The sequence below is a fragment of the Scedosporium apiospermum genome (genome assembly GCF_000732125.1).
Source record: "Scedosporium apiospermum strain IHEM 14462 chromosome Unknown SEQ_SAPIO_0165, whole genome shotgun sequence".
In the NCBI taxonomy this organism is placed as follows: domain Eukaryota; kingdom Fungi; phylum Ascomycota; class Sordariomycetes; order Microascales; family Microascaceae; genus Scedosporium; species Scedosporium apiospermum.
In genome coordinates this window covers 930,849-953,499 of record NW_015971866.1, presented here as the reverse complement: position 1 = coordinate 953,499, position 22,651 = coordinate 930,849, and the positions used below count along the sequence as shown (strand labels likewise).

Genomic DNA, 22,651 nt, shown 5'->3' with positions numbered 1-22,651 from the left:
CAGTTATCGTAAATTAAAAGCTGCGGGAATATAAATGAATCGCGAACTGCACATATTATCCTCAGGTGCCCCCGTCAACTTGTCCATCTAGCTGCGACAACCCTATAGATATTGGACCCCAAGATACCCGCCAGCTGGGAACAAATAGAAACGACGGGTAATATCACGTATGCGGCCTACTTGCAATACACGGTCCACAGAATCTGGGCGTCCAGTTGCATAAGGAGTGGTAAAAAACGGCGGCGACTCCGTTCTCTCACCTCGCCTGTGTGGGTTTGCGGTGTTAGTGGGACCATGGATCGTACCGTTCTAGCCGTGAACTGGCATGTTTTTGTAGCCTCGTCTAGACGCTTGCCGTTTGCCTTGACCTCTTTTCTCTATTTGTGGGGAGGTTCTTTAAAGATTGGGTTGTGATGTGATGGATGATCTGCAATCCGAGATTGACTTTCCTATGTGTAGAAGTCTCCCCCATTTTCCGCCGCGTTGCTCTTGGTGGGCTCGTCTTGGACAATGCCTAGGAGATCTGAAATACGATTTGACCTCTAATTTTCATTGCCAATTGGGTGCTAGATTTTGTTGTTGAATCCGGTAATTCGAACATTTTTGATGTTGACTTACACGGCCTGAAGATTCCAATCGCCTCGATTCCATGAAGGACATGGGAGACTCGCCGAGGAAAGAGGAAAATGGCAAGCCAACTCATTGCGGGCTACGAAGTATATTATCTCCCAATTCTCTCAAACACAAAAGACCATACGAAGTACGAGTCCCAAAATCCCGCCTACCACACAATCTCGCATAACTTCCCTCGACGCCATCCACCTTCTTTTCCGCTCGCTACGGCGATCATATCGTCCCGCCGGCTAATGCCTTCAATCCCCTCTCCATCATTATTTTTCGAGACTGTCTATCCCGGCGATCGCCGCCTGGGACCAGAGAATCCTACACCACCTTTTTTCTCTGTTTCTTTTATTTTACATCTTTTGTACTTGCAATTGAACTAGTAATTAAGAATTAAAGTCCCATTTCTCGAGAGAGAAAAAGGGTTTGAGAGTCCGGCTGCGCGGCAACTGAAGATGAGATGTGCATTTTCGCTGAATGATATGCAATCTCCGGGTATCAGGTCGGAAAGAGGAAGGGAAACGGATAGCCCAAGTGGTGCCAATGTTCCGGTTTTGTCTTTTTGGGGGTCAGCGCTTGGTCTTTCTACTCAACCACACCATTTGTCGGTCGAAAGTTTCCGTGACGGGTTGTCTTTCGTGATGGCTGTGGGATGGGAGAATTCTTGAGAGATGAGCAGAGCATGCGAAGGTGGTCGTGAGAGCGGTCGTAAGAGCGCATGCAGTTCAATCAGGTGGGAGTCCCTTGCGAGGTAGGTAAGAGTCTCTCGAAAGTTGGATGGGTAGAGGCCGGTAGTCGGGGGATGTAATGCGAGGAATAATACGGCTCTTTTGCTCCTGGAGGATCAATATAACCTAATTAGGATGTTTTTCTATGCGTTAATGTTTAACTCTTGATGTAAGCTAATAAGGTGAGAGGTCGGCGGTAGTAGCTTGTTGGGATGCGAGAAACGAAACATCACTTGACATAGAAAGATAGATGACGGATATATGCTTTGCTACGCACGCCATTGTAAAGAAGTATGCGGCTCTGGAGCAGATGTGGTCATGTCGTTATTCTCGAACTTTTTCTTCTTAAAGGCAAAGGGGATCTAGCCCAAATAGAAAATCCGAAAAGTGGACCATAGCAAGACTTAAATCGTATCGCTAACAAGTCAAAATAGAAATAGCTTGCAAACATATCATGAAGCTGGCTCCCCGAGCTCGCACTGGAATCCAAATCATCTCAATCATCCCTTTCCCACCCATCATCCTCGAGTCTCTTTGGGCGATTCTGTTCTCTCTGCCGCCCCTCGAGAGGGCCCAGGCACGGAGCTTCTCTCTCCCTCCAACAAAAAAAGCCCCGAGGTCCCATAACAGGCTCATTGCTTCTTGCCCTTGGCAGCCTGGGCCTTGAAGGCAGAAGAAATCTGACCCACGGCGTAGTAGATGGCGTACAGGGGGATAAAGACCCAGAGCATGTTGAAAAACACGAGGTATACCCACTTGTACATGAAGTTGCTCGTGTCGAGGTTGATGTTGCCCGTCAGCCACTCGGGGCAGAACGTCATGAATCCTGTAGCGCGTAGCGTTAGCCATGGTCCATCTTGAACTACTGCAGTGAAGGGCAGAAGAAAAAAACCACGCACCTCCATAAAGCTCACAAGTAGCAAGCACAATCATCCAAACATTCGCCATCGGATTCCTCCTAACAAGCCCCCAACAAACCGCAATCGCCAACGCCGTATCCAAAAACACCGTCAACAGCTCCAAGCTTACAACCCCCAAATCTACGCCAGCCCACCTTTTATCCGCCCTAGCATACACCATCCACAGCTTCGCGAACGCGTCATCGCCGACTTGCGGACCGAAGACGCGGTCGGAACCAGTGCCGAGGAAATTATAAGGCGTCGGGTAGTACGTTGCCGCCGCGTCGAGCTCGGAGACAGCGACGGACGAGAAGAAGCAGTGGTAGAGGAAGCTGCCCTCGAGGATGATGTGGCAGAGGGCGTCGGCGGCGTGCCAGATGAAGAGGAAGCGCGTGGCGGTGGTGGTGGAGGCGGGGAGGAGGGCGCGGGAGAGGAGGATGCCGGTTAGGGCGATGGCGACGGTGCCGGCGAGGGAGTAGAGGGTTGTGGTGTCGAAGAGGTCTGGGGGGAGTTGGGAGGCCATTTTGGGACGAATGTCGGTGAGATTGTTCGAATCGTATGAGTGAGACTAGAGTTGTAGAACGGTTTCCCGGTGGACAGGAGAGAATAGAATTTCAATGTTGCACTCAATTCTTACTCGAGACAATTGATTGAGATTGCTACACGCGCGCTCTCACTCGGTCTCTCTTTTGTCTCGCAAGATGCTACCAGGAGCAGACTGGATGTTGAGGAGGTCGGGGACAATTTCAATCTGATAGAACCCGGAAAAGCGGGCGGTTTGATTGGGGAATTGGGGAATGCGGGGATGGCCCATGCTCCCTGAAGCTTTGTCGCGCCAAGGCCACCAGGAACGGGGGCTAAGGATCATCACCACACTCTCTCCGGAGGAAGAGACTGGACATCACTTTCAACCTTAATTTTGGTACAATTATCAAGCCGGATTAATTTCTCCACACTGATCTATACGTTGCTTATATTCAACTCAGTTCGCCCGCCGGGCCGAGGTTGCTGCTAGGCTCCAAGTGCGGTACATTGAACATCCTCATCTTGGCCTCAATAAGACGCTAGGCTTCTAGAGCTTCTCAAGTCTCCCCAAGTCATCCGCATCCGACTTAGATCAAGTTACCGCCTCCCTGATTGCTGCCCTGATTGTTGTTGGTTCCCCTAGAGGGGCTATTCGCTTCAGCACGGGCATCGTGCTTGCTCTCGTTGAACTTGTCGCCCAGTGCATCCTTGGCAGCGGAAGCACTGTTGAGACAGAGGTCATGTTAGCGAATGATACCCCTACCCTCTCAAGGCAAGGTGCGCGGAAAGTAAGAGCTTACCGGGTGCCAATGGGATTGTTGCTGTCCCTGGCGACCTCTTTGTTGGTCTCCTTAGAGACACCAGAGGTGGCAGACTGGACGCTCTCGGTGACGTAGTTGGTGGCCTTCTTGACGGGTTCCATTTTTGGATAGGTGGAATTCTTGGGATGGATTTGTTGGATTTTTCTGTCTGTAGAAAATAGCAGATTGATCGGTATTCAAAGGCTGTCGGTGCGTGCTGGGAAAGTGAAGATTGAGCTCCTTTCGACGGGGGAGAGGTCTCGTTTATATACACCGATCGGCTTCGATACAGAAGCCGGCGCAACTACCACGGGGTGTCTGCTACGTCATTATTTCCCAGCGCTCGGTCTACGCGATCTGGTATTCAGTCATATCTCAGATCTTCCTCTCACAAGAAGATCGATGTGTCTCTTGTTTGTCAATGGAGATCGTCGTTCAAAAGTCCATTACGATGCGTGACGTGTGCCAAGATGGCAACATGGTGAAATGGGAAGGCTGCGTACTGGTATGCAGACATTGCCACGTCAATTCGATGCTGTACATGTAGTACATGTGAGATCACAGCTCCGTTTCCATCCAACGTGGAGCGAGCTGCTGCCGATTCAAAGTTTGTGCCTTGTGGAGAAACAGGGCCCCCCTGATGTACCCATTGCCTAAGTGGCTTGTGTGAGTTCGTTGTCCCTTTTCTGAATCCTGTTCTAACGGGGAGCCACTGGCGTAGAAATCCATCCTCAATAGGGTTGGTGTCGGAGAATTTCTTGTTCCTTTCAGTGCCGGCCGCGAAGCTCTCGGCCAGTGGTGGCTTAATGTAGCCAATCTATGGACGTTGCGGAGGGTAGAAACTTGCCATTATGCGATTGTGCATAGACATGGACGACACGAAGCATTGCAGTCTCTCCAGTCTCACCAGCTGATGAGATCCCCATGGTACCCTACAATCTAAGGCCATCATGGTAACTCCTGGTCACGAGCTTCTGTGATGTTTCGCCGTCCCCGACTAGTCCCATATGATGTCACGATTTGCCATGCCTCGATAATGCTACGTCAATGTAAGCTTGTCGGTGCGCCTCCTTTCAGCCCGTTCCTCCCAGTGGCTCCACGTAGTCGGAGCTTATTCTCGAGCCTCATTGAAGTACTGGATCCCATGCCGCCATTTAAGGGTAACTCCATGGGGCTTTGCTCCTTGGTTTGTCTAGGATTTCCTCGGCCCGCATGAGACATGCGTACGTCAGTGAACGAGAGACATTCTAGCCGCGGAGGCAATAGTTGATGATAACCTACCCCACGGTTTGAATGTTCTTCACATAACCTCTCAGATTAATGTTTAGCCCCTTGCTAAATTTAGCCAGCGTTATACATCACCGTAGCTTTTCACAGTTAACTCCTTAGATGCTCTTCGTCTACTCGAAAAACAAGAGTTTCTCTGATCGAGGGGAGCCGGCCAAGCCGGATTTACTTTGGCTGCTAATGCCTCAAGCGCCCGACCATGGTTGGCGGCTGAGACTCACTTTCGGTGAATCTGAACAAGGAATCAAGCAAGTCAGCCCGTATAGCTCAGTGGTAGAGCGCATCACTAGTAGAGCTAGTGAGATGATGAGGTCCCTGGTTCGATCCCAGGTGTGGGCAGCTAGCGTCTTTCATTTTTTTGCCCGGTTTCTTCAGGCTCCTTTTTTTTTTTTTTCCTGGAAAATTTTCGAGACTCGGCCCCATATCTGGCCCCTCCGGAGACTCTCCAAACCAACAGAACTCAGTCATTCACGGCCTTGTGGCCTAATGGTAAGGCGTTAGATTTCGGCTCTAAAGATTGTGGGTTCGAATCCTACCGGGGTCGTTTGGCAAGTTCATTTATTTTTTTTGGGCTTTTTGATTTTTCCTTTCCTGACGAAAGCCAAAGAAATAGACAGACCAGACCGAGGTCATATTCCAAGGGGCATAGCATGTACCTCTTTGGAGGTATCTCTGTTTAAACTGTGACGAAACTGGCCCTTGGAACCAAGTATCTTGTTTGTGTGTAAGTGCTGAGGATTTATTGTTCTATTCTGCGTCATGGCTTTTTGTGCGAGAGAGGAAATGACCGAATTATGTTATTCCCCTTCTTCCGTATACACCAGATGAAAGCTTCAGATCGAGATCGCCATTCTCGTGTCGCAATGGGGAAATTTTCTAGTTGGCTAGCTGAACTTAATGTCAGTTCAAGGACTTGGAATGCGCGAACGTATGCCAAGCTACGCATATCGTTGGAACAACCACTTGGCATGAACCCCTCGTATTTGAGTCGGATATCAATATTATACCGAAAGCGACGGCGGATCCCACCCACCCCAAAGTCTCAATGATTAGTCTGACTGATAAAAAGAAAGAGTTTTGCGGTTTGGGAGGCAAAAAGGCAAAAGAACATACAACACCGGGGATTCGCTGGTCGTCACCGACCCAACTACTAATCCGGCGCTTCGCAGCTTGTGTACAGGGGAGCGGACGGGACCCTCAATTGTCTGCGAGCTATGGTCGTATGTACTGGGAACATTTGGTAGCTTAATATATAAAGGAGAGCCTGAAAGAAGACGGGCTTAACTAGGGAGGGCTCCGTATCTGGGGCACCTTCATGAGTTGGATATGGAGACTCTACTCGCCTCGTCCCTCTTCCCCTCTGATGACAATCTAAGTGGGTGAAAGAAAGAAAAGAAAAGAATGACAAGCGAGCTACATTATTCTTGAGTCCTCAGAGTTGAGTTAGAGCCGCCAATTCCTCTTAATGGCATGTCTTGACCGCCCTAGGGATTCGCTCAGGGCGCCGATGTTGCCCGGAGTGAAGGTGGTCCTTGGTTCCGACTGAAGTAGGCAACTATGCACGAGATCTCAATGTGTTATCCGTGTTGCTCCTGTCTTTATACCTCGGGCACTCTGCTACCCTCTTTCCAGGCAAGAAAGACACGGTGCTTCTCAACCAGATCGACGGCCTCGTCCCATCTAGTGAAGACGCGTAATGTCTTCAAATTTTCTTAGAACTTGTAAGATCGTCTAAAAACGACCATGGCGGACTTCAGCGACTAGGAGCCAGTTCAAATTCGTATTTTTTTTATTTTTATTTTATTTTATTTTATTTTATTTTATTTTTTTATTTTTTTCCCTTTCGGATTCTCATCTTTTGATCTCAGGACCAAAACATAAGAAAGCAATGTCGAGATCACAGAACGTTCTCAGCCTCAAGTCACAATATCCACCACGTGACAGTGGCGACATCAGCCACAATTTCCCCTTGTGGCGCCAATTCCGGTCTTCCTAGCGAATGAAAAATTTGGTGTTAGAATTGGACCGGATCCATTGAAAAAGAAAAAAAGTCGGCCGACACGTTCTTCCATCCAAAATCCACCCACCCCATCCACCCGAGCAGAGAGAGAGTAGCTGCTGTGTACTATTATCCTCAACCTCCATCTCCTCCCCCTTTTCTCATTTTCCTTCCTGCCGTCTATTTTGTAATTGTGAAGCTTCTTTTTTTCTTCTTCTCTTCTGTCTTTTGTTATAAATCCCCGCCACAATGTCCGCTTCCTTCAGATCCATCGCCCTCTTGAGGACGGCGCGCTCGTCGCTCCGAGCCGGCCACGCCACCAACCCTCTCCAGTTCGCTGTCAAGAGGCAGAATGTTGTGGGCATGATGAACTTCGCCCGAGGCTATGCTGAGTTCAAGCGTGACAAGCCTCACGTCAACATTGGTACCATTGGTCACGTCGATCACGGAAAGGTAAAGTAGAAGGAAAAAAAAAAAAAAAAGGAGGAGCTATAAAATCGTTCCACACCTACCTCCCCGACCCAATCCCCCTTTGACACTCCGAAGGAGCTTCGCCTCTGACATATCTTCCGACTAGACGACTCTCTCTGCCGCCATCACCAAGAGGCAAGCCGACAAGGGCTTCGCCAACTTCCTCGACTATGGCTCCATTGACAGGGCTCCCGAGGAGAGGAAGCGTGGTATCACCATCTCCACCTCCCACATCGAGTACGCCACCGAAAACAGGCACTACTCCCACGTCGACTGCCCCGGTCACGCCGATTACATCAAGAACATGATCACCGGTGCCGCCAACATGGACGGCGCTATCATCGTCGTCGCCGCCTCCGACGGCCAGATGCCCCAGACCCGCGAGCATCTCCTCCTCGCGCGCCAGGTTGGCGTCCAGAAGATTGTCGTCTTCGTCAACAAGGTCGACACCATCGACGACCCCGAGATGTTGGAGCTCGTCGAGATGGAGATGCGCGAGCTTCTCAACCAGTACGACTTCGAGGGTGACGAGACCCCCGTTATCATGGGTTCTGCCCTCTGCGCCCTCGAGAACAAGAACCCCGAGATTGGCACCCAGAAGATCGATGAGCTCCTCCAGGCCGTTGATGAGTGGATCCCTACCCCCGAGCGTGACCTCGACAAGCCCTTCCTCATGTCCGTTGAGGACGTCTTCTCCATCTCCGGTCGTGGTACCGTCGTTTCTGGCCGTGTTGAGCGCGGTCTCCTCAAGCGCGATGCCGAGGTCGAGCTCGTCGGCAAGGGTACTGAGGTCATCAAGACCAAGGTCACCGATATCGAGACCTTCAAGAAGTCGTGCGAGGAGTCCCGCGCTGGTGACAACTCCGGTCTCCTCCTCCGTGGTGTCCGCCGCGAGGACATCAAGCGTGGTATGATCGTCACCATCCCCGGCGAGGTCAAGGCCCACAAGAAGTTCCTCTGCTCGCTCTACGTCCTCAGCAAGGACGAGGGTGGTCGTCACACCGGCTTCGGCGAGAACTACAGGCCCCAGATCTACCTCCGTACCGCTGACGAGTCCGTCACCCTCACCTTCCCCGAGGGCACCGAGGACGCCAGCCACAAGATGGTCATGCCCGGTGATAACATCGAGATGGTTGCCGAGCTTCACCTTCCCAACGCCCTTGAGGTCGGTCAGCGCTTCAACATCCGTGAGGGTGGTCGCACTGTCGCCACTGGTCTCGTCACCCGTGTCATTGAGTAAAAGGTCGGAATCCGGCCGTGTTTTTCTCTCGCTAACCCCAATCGAACGGAACCTCCGTTTCCGCACCAACTGTATATCAAAATTCAACGCCACTGGGCAAGGAAGAATAAAAAGGGCAATAGATGGAGAACGGATGTGTGGAGAAGCTTAAAAAAAAAGTGTGAGACGGTTAGAATGATGGAAAAGAGAAGGATTTCTAATCTTGTAATATATACCAGGAAGGAAAGAAGAACCCCGCCGAGTTCAAGGCGCGAGAGAAGAAGGATAACCGCGTTTCCCAGAGGGAAGAAGACTCAGAGGAAAGGGGAGTAAATACCTGGATGGAGTGATGGGGTTGGTGGTTCTTTTTTGTCATGTACGACTGACTGTCTTATTACAATGCCTTCACATCTCTTCTCTCATTCTCTCCTGCGTTTTCCTTCCCGCTTGGTTTGTAAAGTGCGTATGTGGCATCTGTAGTCCGACTTGCATTACTTCATCGAATGCATTAACCTCACGATTTGGATCCTTGGAATGTAGCATAGGGATTGAAGCCGTGTGTTCGCATCTCCCGTTACCGTTCGAAACTAGCTGGATGCCGTTTCGATAAGGGGTCTTGAGTTGTCGAGCGATCCAACCGCTGGTTTGTAGGTTACCTGATTGTCGCCAAACGTTCGGTTCGTGGACAAGATTCTTAACTCTACGCTCCTTGCCAATGATGGCAATGATGACGTTCGATACGGGGAAGCCCAGGAACAAGGTGACATTGAACCTTGCCAACGTCCAGCATCAGAAATAAACCCCGTCCGGAGAGATAGAAGCACCCAGCGTCAAAAAAGAGTCAGATCAATAGGTTCTTTAAAATGATAAAAACTCCCATATGATTTTTGTTTCCGCCCATCTCCTCTTTCCCATGGAAAAAAAAATGCGAGATGCAACGCCTCTCTACTTTTCATTTCTTGGTCCCCCTCCCCCCAAATTGTATCACGCAGCCCTTGACCGAACGAATAAAGAGAAAAAAAAGACTAAAAAGGAACGAGTGAAAAAAGGGCAAGAGTTCGGAAGAAGAACCGTAACGGTAAAAAAAAGGAAAGGTTCGAATTCTTTGGTTCATGAAAAAATGTCGAAGCTCGTACAGTTCCAGTTCCATCCCTTTTTCAACCCTATTCCATTCGATCCCAAAAAAAAAAGAAACTCCTAGTCCTTCCCCATTTGAAAGCCCGTTCCCTGCTCCCTCGAAATAGCATCCTTCGTTTGAGTGTTGTTTCGGTTTCCGGCTCCATGACTCCAGGTGAAAAGAATTTCGTTCGAGCGGTCAATTAAATACCATTGCTGATCGCATACGGTCGCCGGTTGGGGGTTTGTTTAAAAGACGCGGAAAAGGGTAGGGAAGGGGAAGATCAACGTCGGATTCGGGGGAGACGAGGGACGAGCATTTCAAAAAAGTTTGGAGCATTTATCGGTACTAAAATAACACATTGTCAGAACCACCATTTCGAATACCTCTTCTCCCCTCCCCTGGAACAACATCTCGCGACACGATCCGCTCGGGGGTGTAATGAACTGTTTTCGTAAAGCCGTACCTTGTTGAAGCCAATATCCTTGGCCTTCTCACGGAAGCACTGACGGCAGAGGTCGAGGCCATACTTGCGGATAAGACCAGCCTTGTGCTTGCAGACACGGCTAGAAGGGTTAAGAAAAAAAAATCAGCATAAATTCCCCTTTAAAAAAGGAACCTCTTCCACCATGCCCTTCACTCCGTGTTCGCCTATATCCCCTTTTCCACGTTCGAAAACACCCCACCCAGCCCTGACGTCGAAATTCGAAGGGGTTGCATTCTTACCAGCTGCGGGAGCCCTTGCCGTAGTTACGGGGGTGCGAGTACCAAAGATTCTCGTGAGACATTTTCGCGGTGATTAAATGCGAGTTTTGTTGGTTTGAGGAGTTGGGAGAGAAAAATTGGGCGGGATTCGAGACGAGGGTGGTGAAAGGGTTGCAAAGAAGATTTCGGAGATTGAGAGTTTTCCCACAAATTTTGTGTGGGCTGGAGTCCAAGGGTTGCGAAACTCTGCAGATTCGCACATTTGATTGGGTGGGGGCGTGCGAGGGGTTGTGGCTGGAATGTGGCGCGGGTGGTACAAGGTACTTTGCCCTCGACCTCACCTTTGCACTTTCCCCCAACTCCATCTCGAAGCTCGCGGTGGTCGATGTCCATTTCAACTCGACGGGAGGAGGGAAATATCATGGTAGAATTGAATTGGGAATCTCCAATTATCAGCCAAATTGAAGTCAATGTTGAAGCCATCCTTCGAAAACTCTCCGTGCCCCAACCATTAGCATGCAATCCCATCATCGTCGACATCACTTACAACATCACCACCAACAGGCAACAAGACAATGCAATTCATAAATGATATGGTACTAATCCTCATTACTATGCACATACTACTACCCTACGAGCGTCGATGTATCCCTCGCCCACGTCTATCATAATTAAACATATCCATGTTCCAGGAGCTCCAGAGCTTTTGTTTGCAAACACACACACACACCAAAACGCCCAACTCCCTTCCCCTCTGCCTCCTCCTCCACCTCATCCGCCCCCTTCTACCAAATCGCAGCCTTATCACAATCAAACCTCTTCAAATCCTTCCCAGCATCTTCCAAATCCTTCTTCGCCTTCATCCGCATATAAAAGATCGGACAATCCTTACTGCTACAAATCACCTCGCAGTGCATACTCCCCTGACACCTCTGACACTGTGTCCACAGCCTCCCGAACCTCACCTCCAGATCCGACACCTTATCCATCGTCTTCATGTACAGCTCTCCCACGCGGGGGGCGCACTGCGCGCATACCGCCCCGCCCTTTTCGTCCTTGCCCGTCAGAGGCTTCTTGCAGCCCATGCACGTCTCGACCTTTTTCGCGAACTTCATGAGCCCGCCGATCGTCGGCGCAGCTACGGAGATGATGCGCGTGTGGTCGCCCGTTAGCAAGCTGCGCGCTTTGTTTTCGCCCAGGATCGGCTCGAAGATGCGGCCTAGGGGCTTGGATAGCTGGTTGTCGAGGTAGTATTTGGTGTCGATGGGCACATTGTGCTCGAGCACGTAGATGGGGTCTTCGGACTTTTCAAAGTTCTTGGCACCCGTGGCGCCCTTGATCATGACGTAGGCCACTCGGTCGCCTAGGCCGGGGGCGGAGCCGGGGTCTCGCTCCTTCATCCGCTTCGCGAGCTCGCTATGGGCTTGCTTTGCTGCGTAGTCGTCTTTTGTGAGAGCTTTAGTGATGACCAGTTTGGACATGTCGACTTTGTTTTGCAAGAGGTCGGCAATAGTGTCCTTGACGTATCTGTGGAAAATGTTAACTCACCTGCAGCACATTGAGGAGGGAAAAAAAAAAAAAAAAAAAGGGGGGGGGGGGGGGGGGGGGGGGGGGGAGACTTACTCTTGAGCACCGTCAACATCACGGTCAATCAAAATCATCTTCAACACCGTCTCAATCACCGTCTGCACAAGCGTACAGTTATCTCGACGAACCGTCTCAATACCCTTGGTATCCATCTTATCGTACTTTTCCGGCTTCGTCCAGTACAACCCGGCATACCGCTTCTTGTTGATGAGCAGGTACGGGTAGTACACCTTTTCGAACTCGAGCTTGATGGGCTTGATGAATTTCCCCGTCACCGTCTTGGCCGCCTCCTCGCCCAGCTTCATCGTCTCCGCCAGATCCTGCGTGCCGAACTTCACCATGACCGAATCGGTATCGCCGTAGATAACCTGCGCGTCGTGCGCGTACCCGTTGGCGATGCAGAACGTCGATTCGACCTCGTTCTTAGTCCGCTCAATCATCTGGCGGCCGAAGCTTGTCGTGCTCCGTGCGATCGCGAGACATGGAAGCTTTCCCGTTGTGGCACCCGTCAAGCCGTAGACGGAGTTGGCGCTGATTTTCAAGGCGAGCTGACGACCGTTCAGCACGGCCTTCTTGAATGGATCCGACTCGACCGCCAACTCCCTCTTCGCTTGTTTTCGCGCCGCGAGCAGTTCCTCGAGAATCTGGGCGAGAACTCCCTTCCTCACCTTGGCTGTGACAAACATGTCACCATTGGGCGTAACGATGTAGTCTTCATCCTTCTTCAGATTGAACTGCTTAACCTTGTCCGGGGTTAAGAGCGAAGTATAACACAGGTTGTGTGCCTGCATGATACTAGGATATAGAGAGGCAAAATCGAGTGTTGCGATGGGCACTTTGTAATAGCCTCTTTTGGGTTCGATAACGGTGGCACCCTCATATTGCTCGTCGCTTCCCTGAGAAGGCATGTTGGGCACGACTAGCTTTTGCTCCAAGGCCTTGCGGAACAGCTGGCTGATGAACTTGACCTGCTGTCCACGCGACAGCAAGAAATTGAAGGGAACACCCGTGACTCTAGCCATCTCGGTGTAGTTTTCGAGACAGGACAGTTTCTGCATCAAACGCAAGGGGAGATATGCGTCCTTGAGACAGTACAGCGCCAGACGGCGTCTCGATTCCGGCGTTCCGTTGAACAGCTCCGTGATCATGGAGTGGTGAACGTCCTCCTTTTGCTCGCCCAGGAAATGCGCACTGACGGAATTGAGCGTGTAACTTCGCAGGTGGTGATCTCTCTGGATAAGTTGAAGGAGATCGAGCTGCAGCCGACCATTGGTGTTGACCGCCTTTGAGTCTCGGTTGCCCATCTGCTTGCTCGAGAATTTGGTGTCCTTGATCTTGGTGATGACCGTGGGGAGTCTGGTCCAGTACTGGAATCCGTTCACCTTGAGATGGCTGGCTCGACCGAGTAGATAAGGAAAATCGAAGTTCGCAATGTTGTAGCCAGTGATGATATCCGGGTCCACGGTGACGAGGAACTTTTGCCATTGCTTCAACATCTCCGCCTCACTCTTGAATTCGAGGATATGCGTCGCGACGATGGAACTCGTGTCGCCAAGGCAAAAGACGTTCCGAACAAACGGCTTGCTCTCTCCGTATCTGTTGACGATGGCGGCGATTTGGATCACGGGGTCATGCTCTGGCTCCGGGAAGATGCCCTTGCGACCAGCACACTCGATATCGAACGACATGATGCGAAGGGGGGCAATTTTAGACCATTGACCTTCAGGCTTGTGCGCGATAAGGTTCTTGTAAGATATCTCGGCTTCGATTTGGCAATTAGACTGCTTCGATCCGTGGGGAAGAATAGAGTACGAGCCAGCGGGAGCTTCGACCCAAGACATGCCTTGCACCTAGCCGTAGCGAAGAGAAAACGTTAGAAAAAGGGTCATGAAGGGAGTGGAGTTATAGAATGAATGCACTACTCACATGGCAGTCAATCATAAACCTCAAGACATATTGGATATTGTCGTAGGTGGTGACCTTGCCATTCTTATCAACCGGAAACATCTTCTTCCAGTTCGCCTGGCCCGACTCGATAGCCACCCGAACTTTGCTGATAAACCTAGGATCCGACACCGTAACCTTGAGATACGGACTCTCGATGTTGCCTTGGTATTCGTAGATGTCCATCCTCATCACAATCGTAACGGAGTGAATAGCAGGCTGATCGCTATCAACCTGAGAGTCCAAATACGTCGCGAACGCAGCACAGTCGCTCGGTTGAAACGACACGGGCGCCGGAACGTAAAGATAATGCTTAAAATCCGTCACATGCAACAACACCGAATTCCCCTTCTCGGTAACCCCGAACAGCTTAACAGCCGTCCTCCCGCCGTGGATGAATCCTTCCTCGGCCTCGATGGCCTGGAAGCAGAGGTTATCCCGCGACGGCACGAAGTCGCCCACCGGTGGCCTGTCCCAGACCTGGTCCTTCTCAGCATTGTTATTCTTGAGCTCGGACACGTCTTGGGAGAGCTTCTCTAGCACGTCGGATTCGAAGACGCTTTTGACTTGGCTCGCGCTCAGCTTTGTCCGGGGATCGTTTTGGGAGGAGCCGGGGTGGCGTGGTTGTGACGAGGGGGCAAATTCGACTCTTCGCTTCTTTGCTGATGCCGTGGAAGAGGGCAGGTTCTGTTTCGAGTTGGTGGTGTCGGCCAACACCCGCTTCTGTGGGAGTGTGCTTGCCATCGTGATGGCACCGGGGAATCAGCACCGGGATGGTGCGTCAGGATATCCAAGGCAATGGAAGAGATAAAAATTCAAAGGATAAAATCAACTTTAATTGATTTTACCACCCAATTTCAGCCTGGCAATCCTGGTTATGAGAATGGGGCTTGTCAATGAAGACTGGCCAAAAAAAGTTGTGAGGACAGACACCCTTAACTCTTAACGCGGTTCCTGATTCTTAGACGCCCTTGACGTGACGTGAACGCGACCCCACTCTGATGCAGTAATTGATGTCACGTGATCTGGCGTAACTCAAGGACAGTTTGCCTGTGTAAACTACATGGGTGTTTTATGCTGCTCTTGTTATGCTGAAAATCACACAAAATGACGATGCATAAAATCCTACTTGGAACTCATCAACTCTCTCGAGACCAGACAAGTTAGACCTGAAGCAAGAGCAGAATTCAACCAAACCCCAGGGTTTAGGAGAGCAAGCGATTATTATCTCTTGTCAGCATTGCAGAATATCTCATTAATCAATCCTATCTTTACAAAGAACACTAGGAGGATACCTTGTGCATGCATCCATCCATCCCTCACAAAAGACACCGAGTGGAAAGTAGATGGGACTATGCGGCAAGCGGCAAGCAAATCCAGAGATATAGCCTCCGATGCCTCTGTGACCACATCGTCCAGACCGAACCCAAGATCCTGTTGACATGCAAACCAAACTCGTGGAAATAATAAAAACTTCGTTTGCCATCCATTCGTGATGTATGCGACCTCCAAGGCCGTAAGTGGCTCTCAGCCATCCGATCCGAAATAAGAAAAATACAAGAGATAAAATCAAGAAAGGGTATTGGCATGAGGCTGATGATAATCCCTCCATCAACACTTCCAAACTGTTCTGGGAAAAAAAAAAATCTGGATTCATCCGGTACATCATCGGGCACTCCCTCGTTATTTGCCTCATTCCTTATCCTTTCCCCCAAACGCCATCGCTGTGCAGAGTAAAAATAGAAACAGATTGAAGAAGAGAAAAATCAAACAAAAGAGACTCCACCGCCCGTATCTAGACATCCATTACTTCGAGTAGCACCCGAAGGCGGGAAAGGAGGGAACTGGGATGAAAACTGGATGCAGCAAGCTCCTGCTCTATGCGAAAGGTACATTCAATTAATAGCCCATCATACTTAGCGCCGATCGCCCAAAGACGTCAACGATGGCTCGCTTCGCGGGTGTGGTGCCGTCCTCCTCCCTTGTGACCTGGATATCGCCAAGCTCGCACCAGTTGCTCACGGGCTGGAAATGGTTAGTACCTGAAAATAGGGGGACGGACCGCGGGAACGGAAACGGATATGGCTTGGGGGAAGCAAAGGAAAGAGATAGTGAAAGATGAACTCACCAAGCAACTGAGGTACTTGCACCAACTGCACGAGGATCGGTAGACGTAGAAGTTGTTGAGCAAGACGATGAAGCCAATAGTGACACTGAGCAAACAGGCTGCGCGGACCATCCACCACACCCACCACAGAGGCTTTCGGCCTTTGAAGAAGGCGGCTGGGCTCTTCAGGAACGAAGGTCCCTGGACGGCGCCGTCGCGAACTGCGCTGTACGAGGTATCTTGGCCAAGTCGTCGTCGCAAAGCGTTCGGGGAATGGAGCACACAGATACCCAAGCCCAGGCCCATGACGAAACCGCCGATATGGGCAAAGTTGTCGAGACCAGGCAGTAATCCGAGCACAAATGAAATGATAATATCGAGGAGGATAAACAACAGGTCCTTGACGGGATTCCGGCGTTCCTGCCAAGAGTATAGCAAGTCAAGGAGAACCAGAGCAATCACACCAAAAAGCGCACCAGATGCTCCGGTGGAGGGGAGACCCTCGGCAGCGTAATTCCCACCCATCACCGCACCAAAGATACCAGAGCTCATGTAGACGAGTATAAAGCGCAACGAGCCAATGGCCTTCTCCATTTCCTTGCCAATGGTCATCTGGAGTAGCATGTTGAACCCGATATGAATCAGACCCGCGTGCATGAAAATGGGCGTGATGAAGCGGAACCATTGGTTTGGCTGGGGGGACTGGTTTTTGTCGCCATTGTAGTTGGGCTCTGGGACGCCGCCAAAGCCGCAAAGGTCGGAAAGTGAGCATGTGCCCGTGGTTGCTGTCGAGTTAGGGCAAGGCCATTGGATCGGGATGTCGGAGCCTTGAATGGCATCAATGTTGTGCATACAAGGCGAATATCGGGCGCCCATGTTGATAAGAACCCAGGGCGAGGGGCCAATCATGGGGTTGAAAGATGGCTTGATCATGATGGGAGTTCCAGTGAGGATACCTAGAGAACAAACAAGTTAGCACAATCATGCTCATCCCGCAAGACTTGAGCATAACCTCTATCTCAGCGAGAAAAGACGGGGGGAATAAAGAAGAGCTCCCGGCATACCATTTCGCGCAATCTCGCCAATAAAGACGCCAACCTGAGCCAAGGTGAAAATGTAGACAACCCATGGGATCCTCTTGCGATCGGCGCCAAACATGCCTAGCTGTCCGAGGCGAATATTTCCCTTTCTCTTCTTCTGTGTCGGGGTTGGGCGGCCAGAATCGGGGACATCGTAGACGTGATCGTTTCCGAATTCAATGTCTTTGTGAGGCCTGTTTTGTAGGGGAATGTTCTCGCTGACCTGATGACCCGTCTCAGGAGAGCCCCGACCGGGGCCGTAGTAGGCTGTATCTTGCTGCTGAGGAAGGTTCATGTTGCTGTTATTGTAACTGCCGAAATTGCTGCTGGAGTTGTTGTTCATTGGATATGCATGGTCGTCGAAGACGGTATCGAAGGGAGAGGTGTGGGTAGGGCGGTCGGCGTTGGGCGGTCGCTGGAGAGGAGACGGCGAGGGGGAGTAAGGGCTGTGAGTGTAGGAAAGCGGCGACGGCGATGGAATGTAGCCGCCGGTGGACGACGCAGCAGCAGCAGGCCGAATGTTGTTGTCGCCGTAAGTATTGTTGCGATCGTTATGGTCGCCAGCACCGTAACCGGAATAATAATCGTTCGCTGCCATTGTGGAAGTGGATGGAGGAGAGGCGGTCGAGGGAAATTGTGGTAATGTAATATTTTCGGGAGACGGAACTACCCAGAATGGGAAGAAGGCGTTTTGTCTGGTCGCAGCGGCGATCCTTGTTACGGCTCAGGCTGGCGCTCCCACTGCAAAGGATGAATGAATGTAAGGGGGAAAGGGGTGGTTCAGGCAAGGGTAGGCTCGGGTTCTGGATCTGGATCTGGATTAGGTGGTGCTGGATAAAGTGTTCAATGTTGCCTTGGGACTAGACCCGGAGGCTTTGGCTTTGGTTCGGTTCAAATGCACGCAGCAAGACGCAGCAAGAGCAGCAACGCAGCAGTGCACCAGCGACTGGCAGTACCAGAAGCACTCGTTGATCTCAGGTAGTACCCGTGGAGGGGTTTGGGGAAAGAAAAGAGAGGGAAAAGGAAGAGAAAGGGAAGAGAAAAGAACAGAGGCGGGTGATGACGAGGCCACGACAAGGACAGCTAGGCCAAGGTAACAGAACAGGCAAATTTTCGCTGGGTATTAAAAAAATGCTCTGATGAATCAGAACCCACACAAATCGCCGGCTGCGGTTGGCTGAATTTTGCAGGCGAGGAAGAGACGTGAGTCGTGGAGAATGAACAGAGCCTGAATGAACAGGATCACACTTGGCTACTTTGTAACAGGAAACGTGGAGGAGGGAGCGGCGGTTGATTTGATTTGCTCAATGATCGCTGTCGCTGCCGGTGTGAATGGGCTTGGATCCCTTCTCGTCGGAGGCTTGCAGCTTTAGCGGCTGCGTCTGGATTGCGTACTTGCGAGGCGGAGCTTGGCGTATGTACTTTGTAGTTCTTTGTCTCCCAACCCCCTGTTTCGATCTTCTTTCTTCCCTCGCTCTCTATTTCTGTCTTTTCTTCGATTTTTTTGTTGAATTAGTTTTCCTCGTCTCGCCTAACTGCACGGCTTTGGGCGACAGTTTGAAGAAACAGACTCGTAGGTGACTGCTGCGGTGACGAAACGATCGAGGACTGAGGGCCAACGTATTGATGTTTTTCCCTCTTCTGGTTGCGGAATCCGGTTTGCCTGACGTACGAAGTACATGCAGAACAGTAACGTGCTTGGAGCAGATCAATCAAGTCTCAGGCAGCACAGGCTGCGGGACAGAACCTTGGATTTGACGAGGAGAGGAGAGAGATAACTAGGAAATCCGGGACACTTCTCCTGTGGACGCAAAGATTGATGGAAACACTCTTAAAGTTCCACGTCCGAGGAGGATGAAGAAGAAATGTTTATGTAACTCTGAGCCGGTGGGCTGAGAGGGTCATGTTTTCATCAAGCTGAACCTCGACAGGGCTGTGCAGAAACTGGTGGTTACGACGCTCACTTGGCAGGAAGGCACAGGGCTTTGGCTCAGAGTACCTGGCAAAGAAAGTATCTTCGTTCCGCTTCCAAGTTTGTCGTCCGTTGTTCCTGCCTGTGCCTGGTGCAAAGTGACTTAGCGTGGCCCCTAGTCCAGCTTGAAGCAGGCAAGTGCGACGGCTGACGCAAATGTGGAGAAAGGTGGCTGGTGACAGTCTCTCGTATGCCTCGGTACATTGCCTACAGTACGGAAGATCGAAACCGTCACCAAGGTTAGGAGAACGCCCCAAAATACACACTGTAATGCCAAGTATCTATCCTCAAGTTTCTATATTTACTTGTCCAATTAATTGTCGGTATCTGATTACTAACCCAGACATGGTGGACCCTCGGACGAATCAGATAGATTGCACATTGCAGCTGCGCCGAGTTTCAGATGCAGAAGTGACTAGATTAGCTTTTCCCTTGGCAGCAGGTCAAACAAGGAACAGAAAACTATCTGGTGGGAGGACGGTCGAAGTTTTGGACTGCAAAGCAATAAGTCTGAGGGTAATTCTAGACCTACCAAACATCTTCTATCGCCGTCAACTGCTCGTCGTCTGAACCAACAGAGGTGGATGGAGAGACATAGAGATGGATCTCTTTCTCCCCCCTCCCCAAAAACGCTTGTTCGAATACAACGCCTGGTTTCCACTGACCAAGTGATTTGCCGACCAGAGATCAACCATGCACTATGCTCACTCACGCCCGTTCCCAAAGCGGTTCTCCACGGAGCTTTGATCAACCGGTCTCGGCCAGGGCTAGCCTTTGCGATGCCATCCCTGTGAACAGTGTCCAAACAGCGCAGCAGCCTTTTTTGGCTTTGTTCGTCCTGTCTGCATGTAGCAGGCTCCCTTGTGATCATCAATCCGTCCCCGGTATGGTCTATGGAATCGAGGCCGGTTTTCCATCCTGCCCCCCTTCTCCGCCAAATGATCGCCGAAAGGAGAGTGACTAGGTGCCCTGTGCAACTTTCGGTGATAGCTCAAGTACTCCCGTACCACACATCCGGGGATGGCTGTCTCGTCCGAAGTGCTATGCTTTCCCATAAACTTCTGGACCTATTATGGATGCAGGGCACCGTCGTAGAATTTAGCCGCATTGCAAGAAGTGCTTCTCGGGCCCTTAGATCTCATGCCCAGAACACTTGCCCGTGTTTAGAATGATCTTGCACAAAGGCCTGGCAGTCGGATGCCGGCAACATACCAGGTTCTTGCAACAATCAAGCAATCTCCTCGATAGAAGTTCCGCGGACTGGAGCAACTCCTCACGCCTAAGAAACAGTAGATCCTTCCGCGTAACCCCATCCTTCCAGATGATGGTCGCAAGGACCTGGTCTCTAATGAGGGGCCTGAGTTGGCACTATGAAGCAAGTAAAGCGCAGCAAGCCTTCAGCGGGGGGGGGGGGAGAAAAGAAGAAAAGGAAAAGACAAGCCAAGGAATTGAGGAAACCCGGATCCGAGTCTGGGGAGAACAAAGAGGAAAACTAAGGGATCACGCATAGAAGATCTCGATACAACAACACACATGACCAAAAAGCACTAAAAACCGGGAAAATCCCCATTGCTTCTATTTCCTCCACCTTACCTAGAGATAGGCTATACGAAGTGTAGACCATTTGTTTTCGGATGAGAAGACGTCGAGTCAACACAGGCCACTGCGTTTCTTCATCTGTGCCAGGGAACATTCTTCAGCCCCCACCCACTCCAGATGTATCGCCGGGCACAAACGCACATCCGAGATCTCTCTTGTACCAGACGGACTTACAAGGGATACGAGAGACTGTGCACCCATTTGACAGTTCGATAGGCACGTTGATCAGTAGTAATACGGACGTCACCCGTTGACGTCAGACATTCTCTCGTATTTTCAACTGGACTTCGTGACATCTCTCATCCACAGATTCTGGTGGCCTTTGCCTCTTCTTTCTCTTTCTCTTTCTTTCTCTTATGATTTTTTTCCCACTGTTGTATGACTGCGTACTTCGTACGACTTACCATTGCCGCGTTTTTGAAAGTGAAACACCGATGGGTCGAAGCCACTTATCTCTCAAGGCTCAGTGTGACCGGGTGGTGTGCAGCACATGATGAGCTCAAGTCTTGTTGGGAGTGAAGTGGTTCTCGGAGCTCTCATTCGACGCCTTCCTAACTTCAGGTCAGGCGGTCCTAGTTCCGGTTTCCTCTTTAGACAATATCGTGTTTAAATAGGTTGGCCGTATTGGTATTTATAGACTGTTCGGTCTGTCCCCTCTCCCCTCACTTTCGATGCCATTCGGAGCGGGAAGTATGCTCAAAGAGCGAACCCTAGGCTCAACATTGAAGGGGGTGGAATGTTATCGCAAACTAGCTTAGGGTGATGTGATCTAGCTCCGTCAGGTCGCAGGACGCCATTTCGAATCCCTAGAACTAGGCGTCTCGAGAGCTATATTGCGATATTCAAAGTGGCCCGGCCGGTATACCAAATACAGTACCATCATCTAACTGTTGACAAAAAAATACAAGCGCAGCCCTCGATTCAGGGGCGCGCGATTTATTCCAGATCCGTTGATAGTTGTACACGAATTCATGAGAGCCGAGATGGTTATGCTATCCATCCCCAGGCGATCTCTTCCCAATCTACTGTAACAAATCTTTTCCTCACATCAACCGGCGTCCAGCACTCGCGAAGCCGAAAATCTCCTCTCCCCATCGTATCACAGTCTCTGAAATCCTCGCCTATACAACATCCTGTTCACTTCTCCGACTTACTCTCACCCTCACCCTCCTTCTTCTCCCCCTTCCCAAAAGCCTCCGACACATGCTCCATAATCAAATCCGAAATCCCCTTCCCCTCCTCCAACCCCTTCCTATGCGCCTCCAACCTCTTCTCCTTCCAATCCTCCCCCTCATCCGCCGCAAACAGCCCCTTCAACCCCTTCGGCCTCCTACTCTCCTCCAACCGTCTCCTCTCCTCCTCCGAAAGCGACGCCTCCATCCTCGCCCTCTCCTCCCTCAACCTCTTCTGCGTCTCCAGAGCCTTCTCGGAAAGACCCGTCGAAAATGCAGACTCCGCCCGAGTCTTGAATCGTCCGTAGATGCCCTGGCCCGTGTATTCTCGCAACAGCTGGTCCGTCGAGAGGGAGAAGCCGCCTGTGAGGATGAGGAAGCGCATGTCCATTCGGCGCGGGGGGAGGAGCATGCCGATGGGGCAGAGGACGGCCATGGCCATCCATGCGTAGTTTATGAGCGGGGGGCGGCGCGTGGGATCTGTTTGTGAGGTGGAGGACATCGTGTGTAGGTTTGAGGGTCTTGTCGAGGTAAGGTAGGGTGGACGGGGGATGATAATCCCAGAGTTTTAGCTTTTGTCGTGAGGTGATTTCGCTTGGGCGTCTCGAGCCGCTTTAGGGGATCGAAGCGATAGTCCAAATCGATTATTGGGACGCCGAACAGGAGGAGTTGTTGCTGAGGTTCAAAATCAATTGGAGATGGAGTTGACGTCGTCGCCCAAAAAATTAAATTTTTGGAGCTTCCATCTGTCACGCTACAAATTTGTTGCCAGCCGGCGAAAGCCGCACTAACCGAATTCCGTCCGGCGCAGCCTGGACAT

At 50.9% G+C, this 22,651-nt stretch overlaps 5 protein-coding genes and 1 pseudogene across 5 annotated transcripts; 1 reads left to right on the top strand and 5 right to left on the bottom strand.

Moving 5' to 3' along the window:
* Positions 1-1,981: 1,981 nt before the first annotated feature.
* On the bottom strand, positions 1,982-2,771 carry SAPIO_CDS10438 (uncharacterized protein; the record flags this gene model as incomplete). The annotated part of the gene is made up of 2 exons (XM_016784023.1): positions 1,982-2,175; positions 2,249-2,771. 2 exons carry the CDS (start codon positions 2,769-2,771, stop codon positions 1,982-1,984), a joined length of 717 nt encoding a protein of 238 aa, XP_016638856.1.
* Positions 2,772-3,360: 589 nt separating this feature from the next.
* Positions 3,361-3,695, bottom strand: SAPIO_CDS10437 (uncharacterized protein; the record flags this gene model as incomplete). The annotated part of the gene is made up of 2 exons (XM_016784022.1): positions 3,361-3,496; positions 3,574-3,695. 2 exons carry the CDS (start codon positions 3,693-3,695, stop codon positions 3,361-3,363), a joined length of 258 nt encoding a protein of 85 aa, XP_016638855.1.
* Positions 3,696-7,108: 3,413 nt separating this feature from the next.
* On the top strand, positions 7,109-8,570 carry SAPIO_CDS10436 (Elongation factor Tu, mitochondrial; the record flags this gene model as incomplete). Its single annotated transcript, XM_016784021.1, has 2 exons — positions 7,109-7,312; positions 7,437-8,570. The coding sequence occupies 2 exons, from the start codon at positions 7,109-7,111 to the stop codon at positions 8,568-8,570; spliced, it is 1,338 nt and encodes a 445-aa protein (XP_016638854.1).
* A 2,586-nt stretch (positions 8,571-11,156) lies between these two features.
* SAPIO_CDS10435 (DNA polymerase delta catalytic subunit) lies at positions 11,157-14,646 on the bottom strand (the record flags this gene model as incomplete). Its single annotated transcript, XM_016784020.1, has 3 exons — positions 11,157-11,898; positions 11,995-13,808; positions 13,885-14,646. 3 exons carry the CDS (start codon positions 14,644-14,646, stop codon positions 11,157-11,159), a joined length of 3,318 nt encoding a protein of 1,105 aa, XP_016638853.1.
* A 1,155-nt stretch (positions 14,647-15,801) lies between these two features.
* SAPIO_CDS10434 (putative rhomboid protein) lies at positions 15,802-17,686 on the bottom strand (the record flags this gene model as incomplete). The annotated part of the gene is made up of 3 exons (XM_016784019.1): positions 15,802-15,927; positions 16,031-16,965; positions 17,074-17,686. 3 exons carry the CDS (start codon positions 17,684-17,686, stop codon positions 15,802-15,804), a joined length of 1,674 nt encoding a protein of 557 aa, XP_016638852.1.
* A 4,110-nt stretch (positions 17,687-21,796) lies between these two features.
* Positions 21,797-22,333, bottom strand: SAPIO_CDS10433 (annotated as a pseudogene; the record flags this gene model as incomplete).
* Between the last annotated feature and the right edge of the window lie 318 nt (positions 22,334-22,651).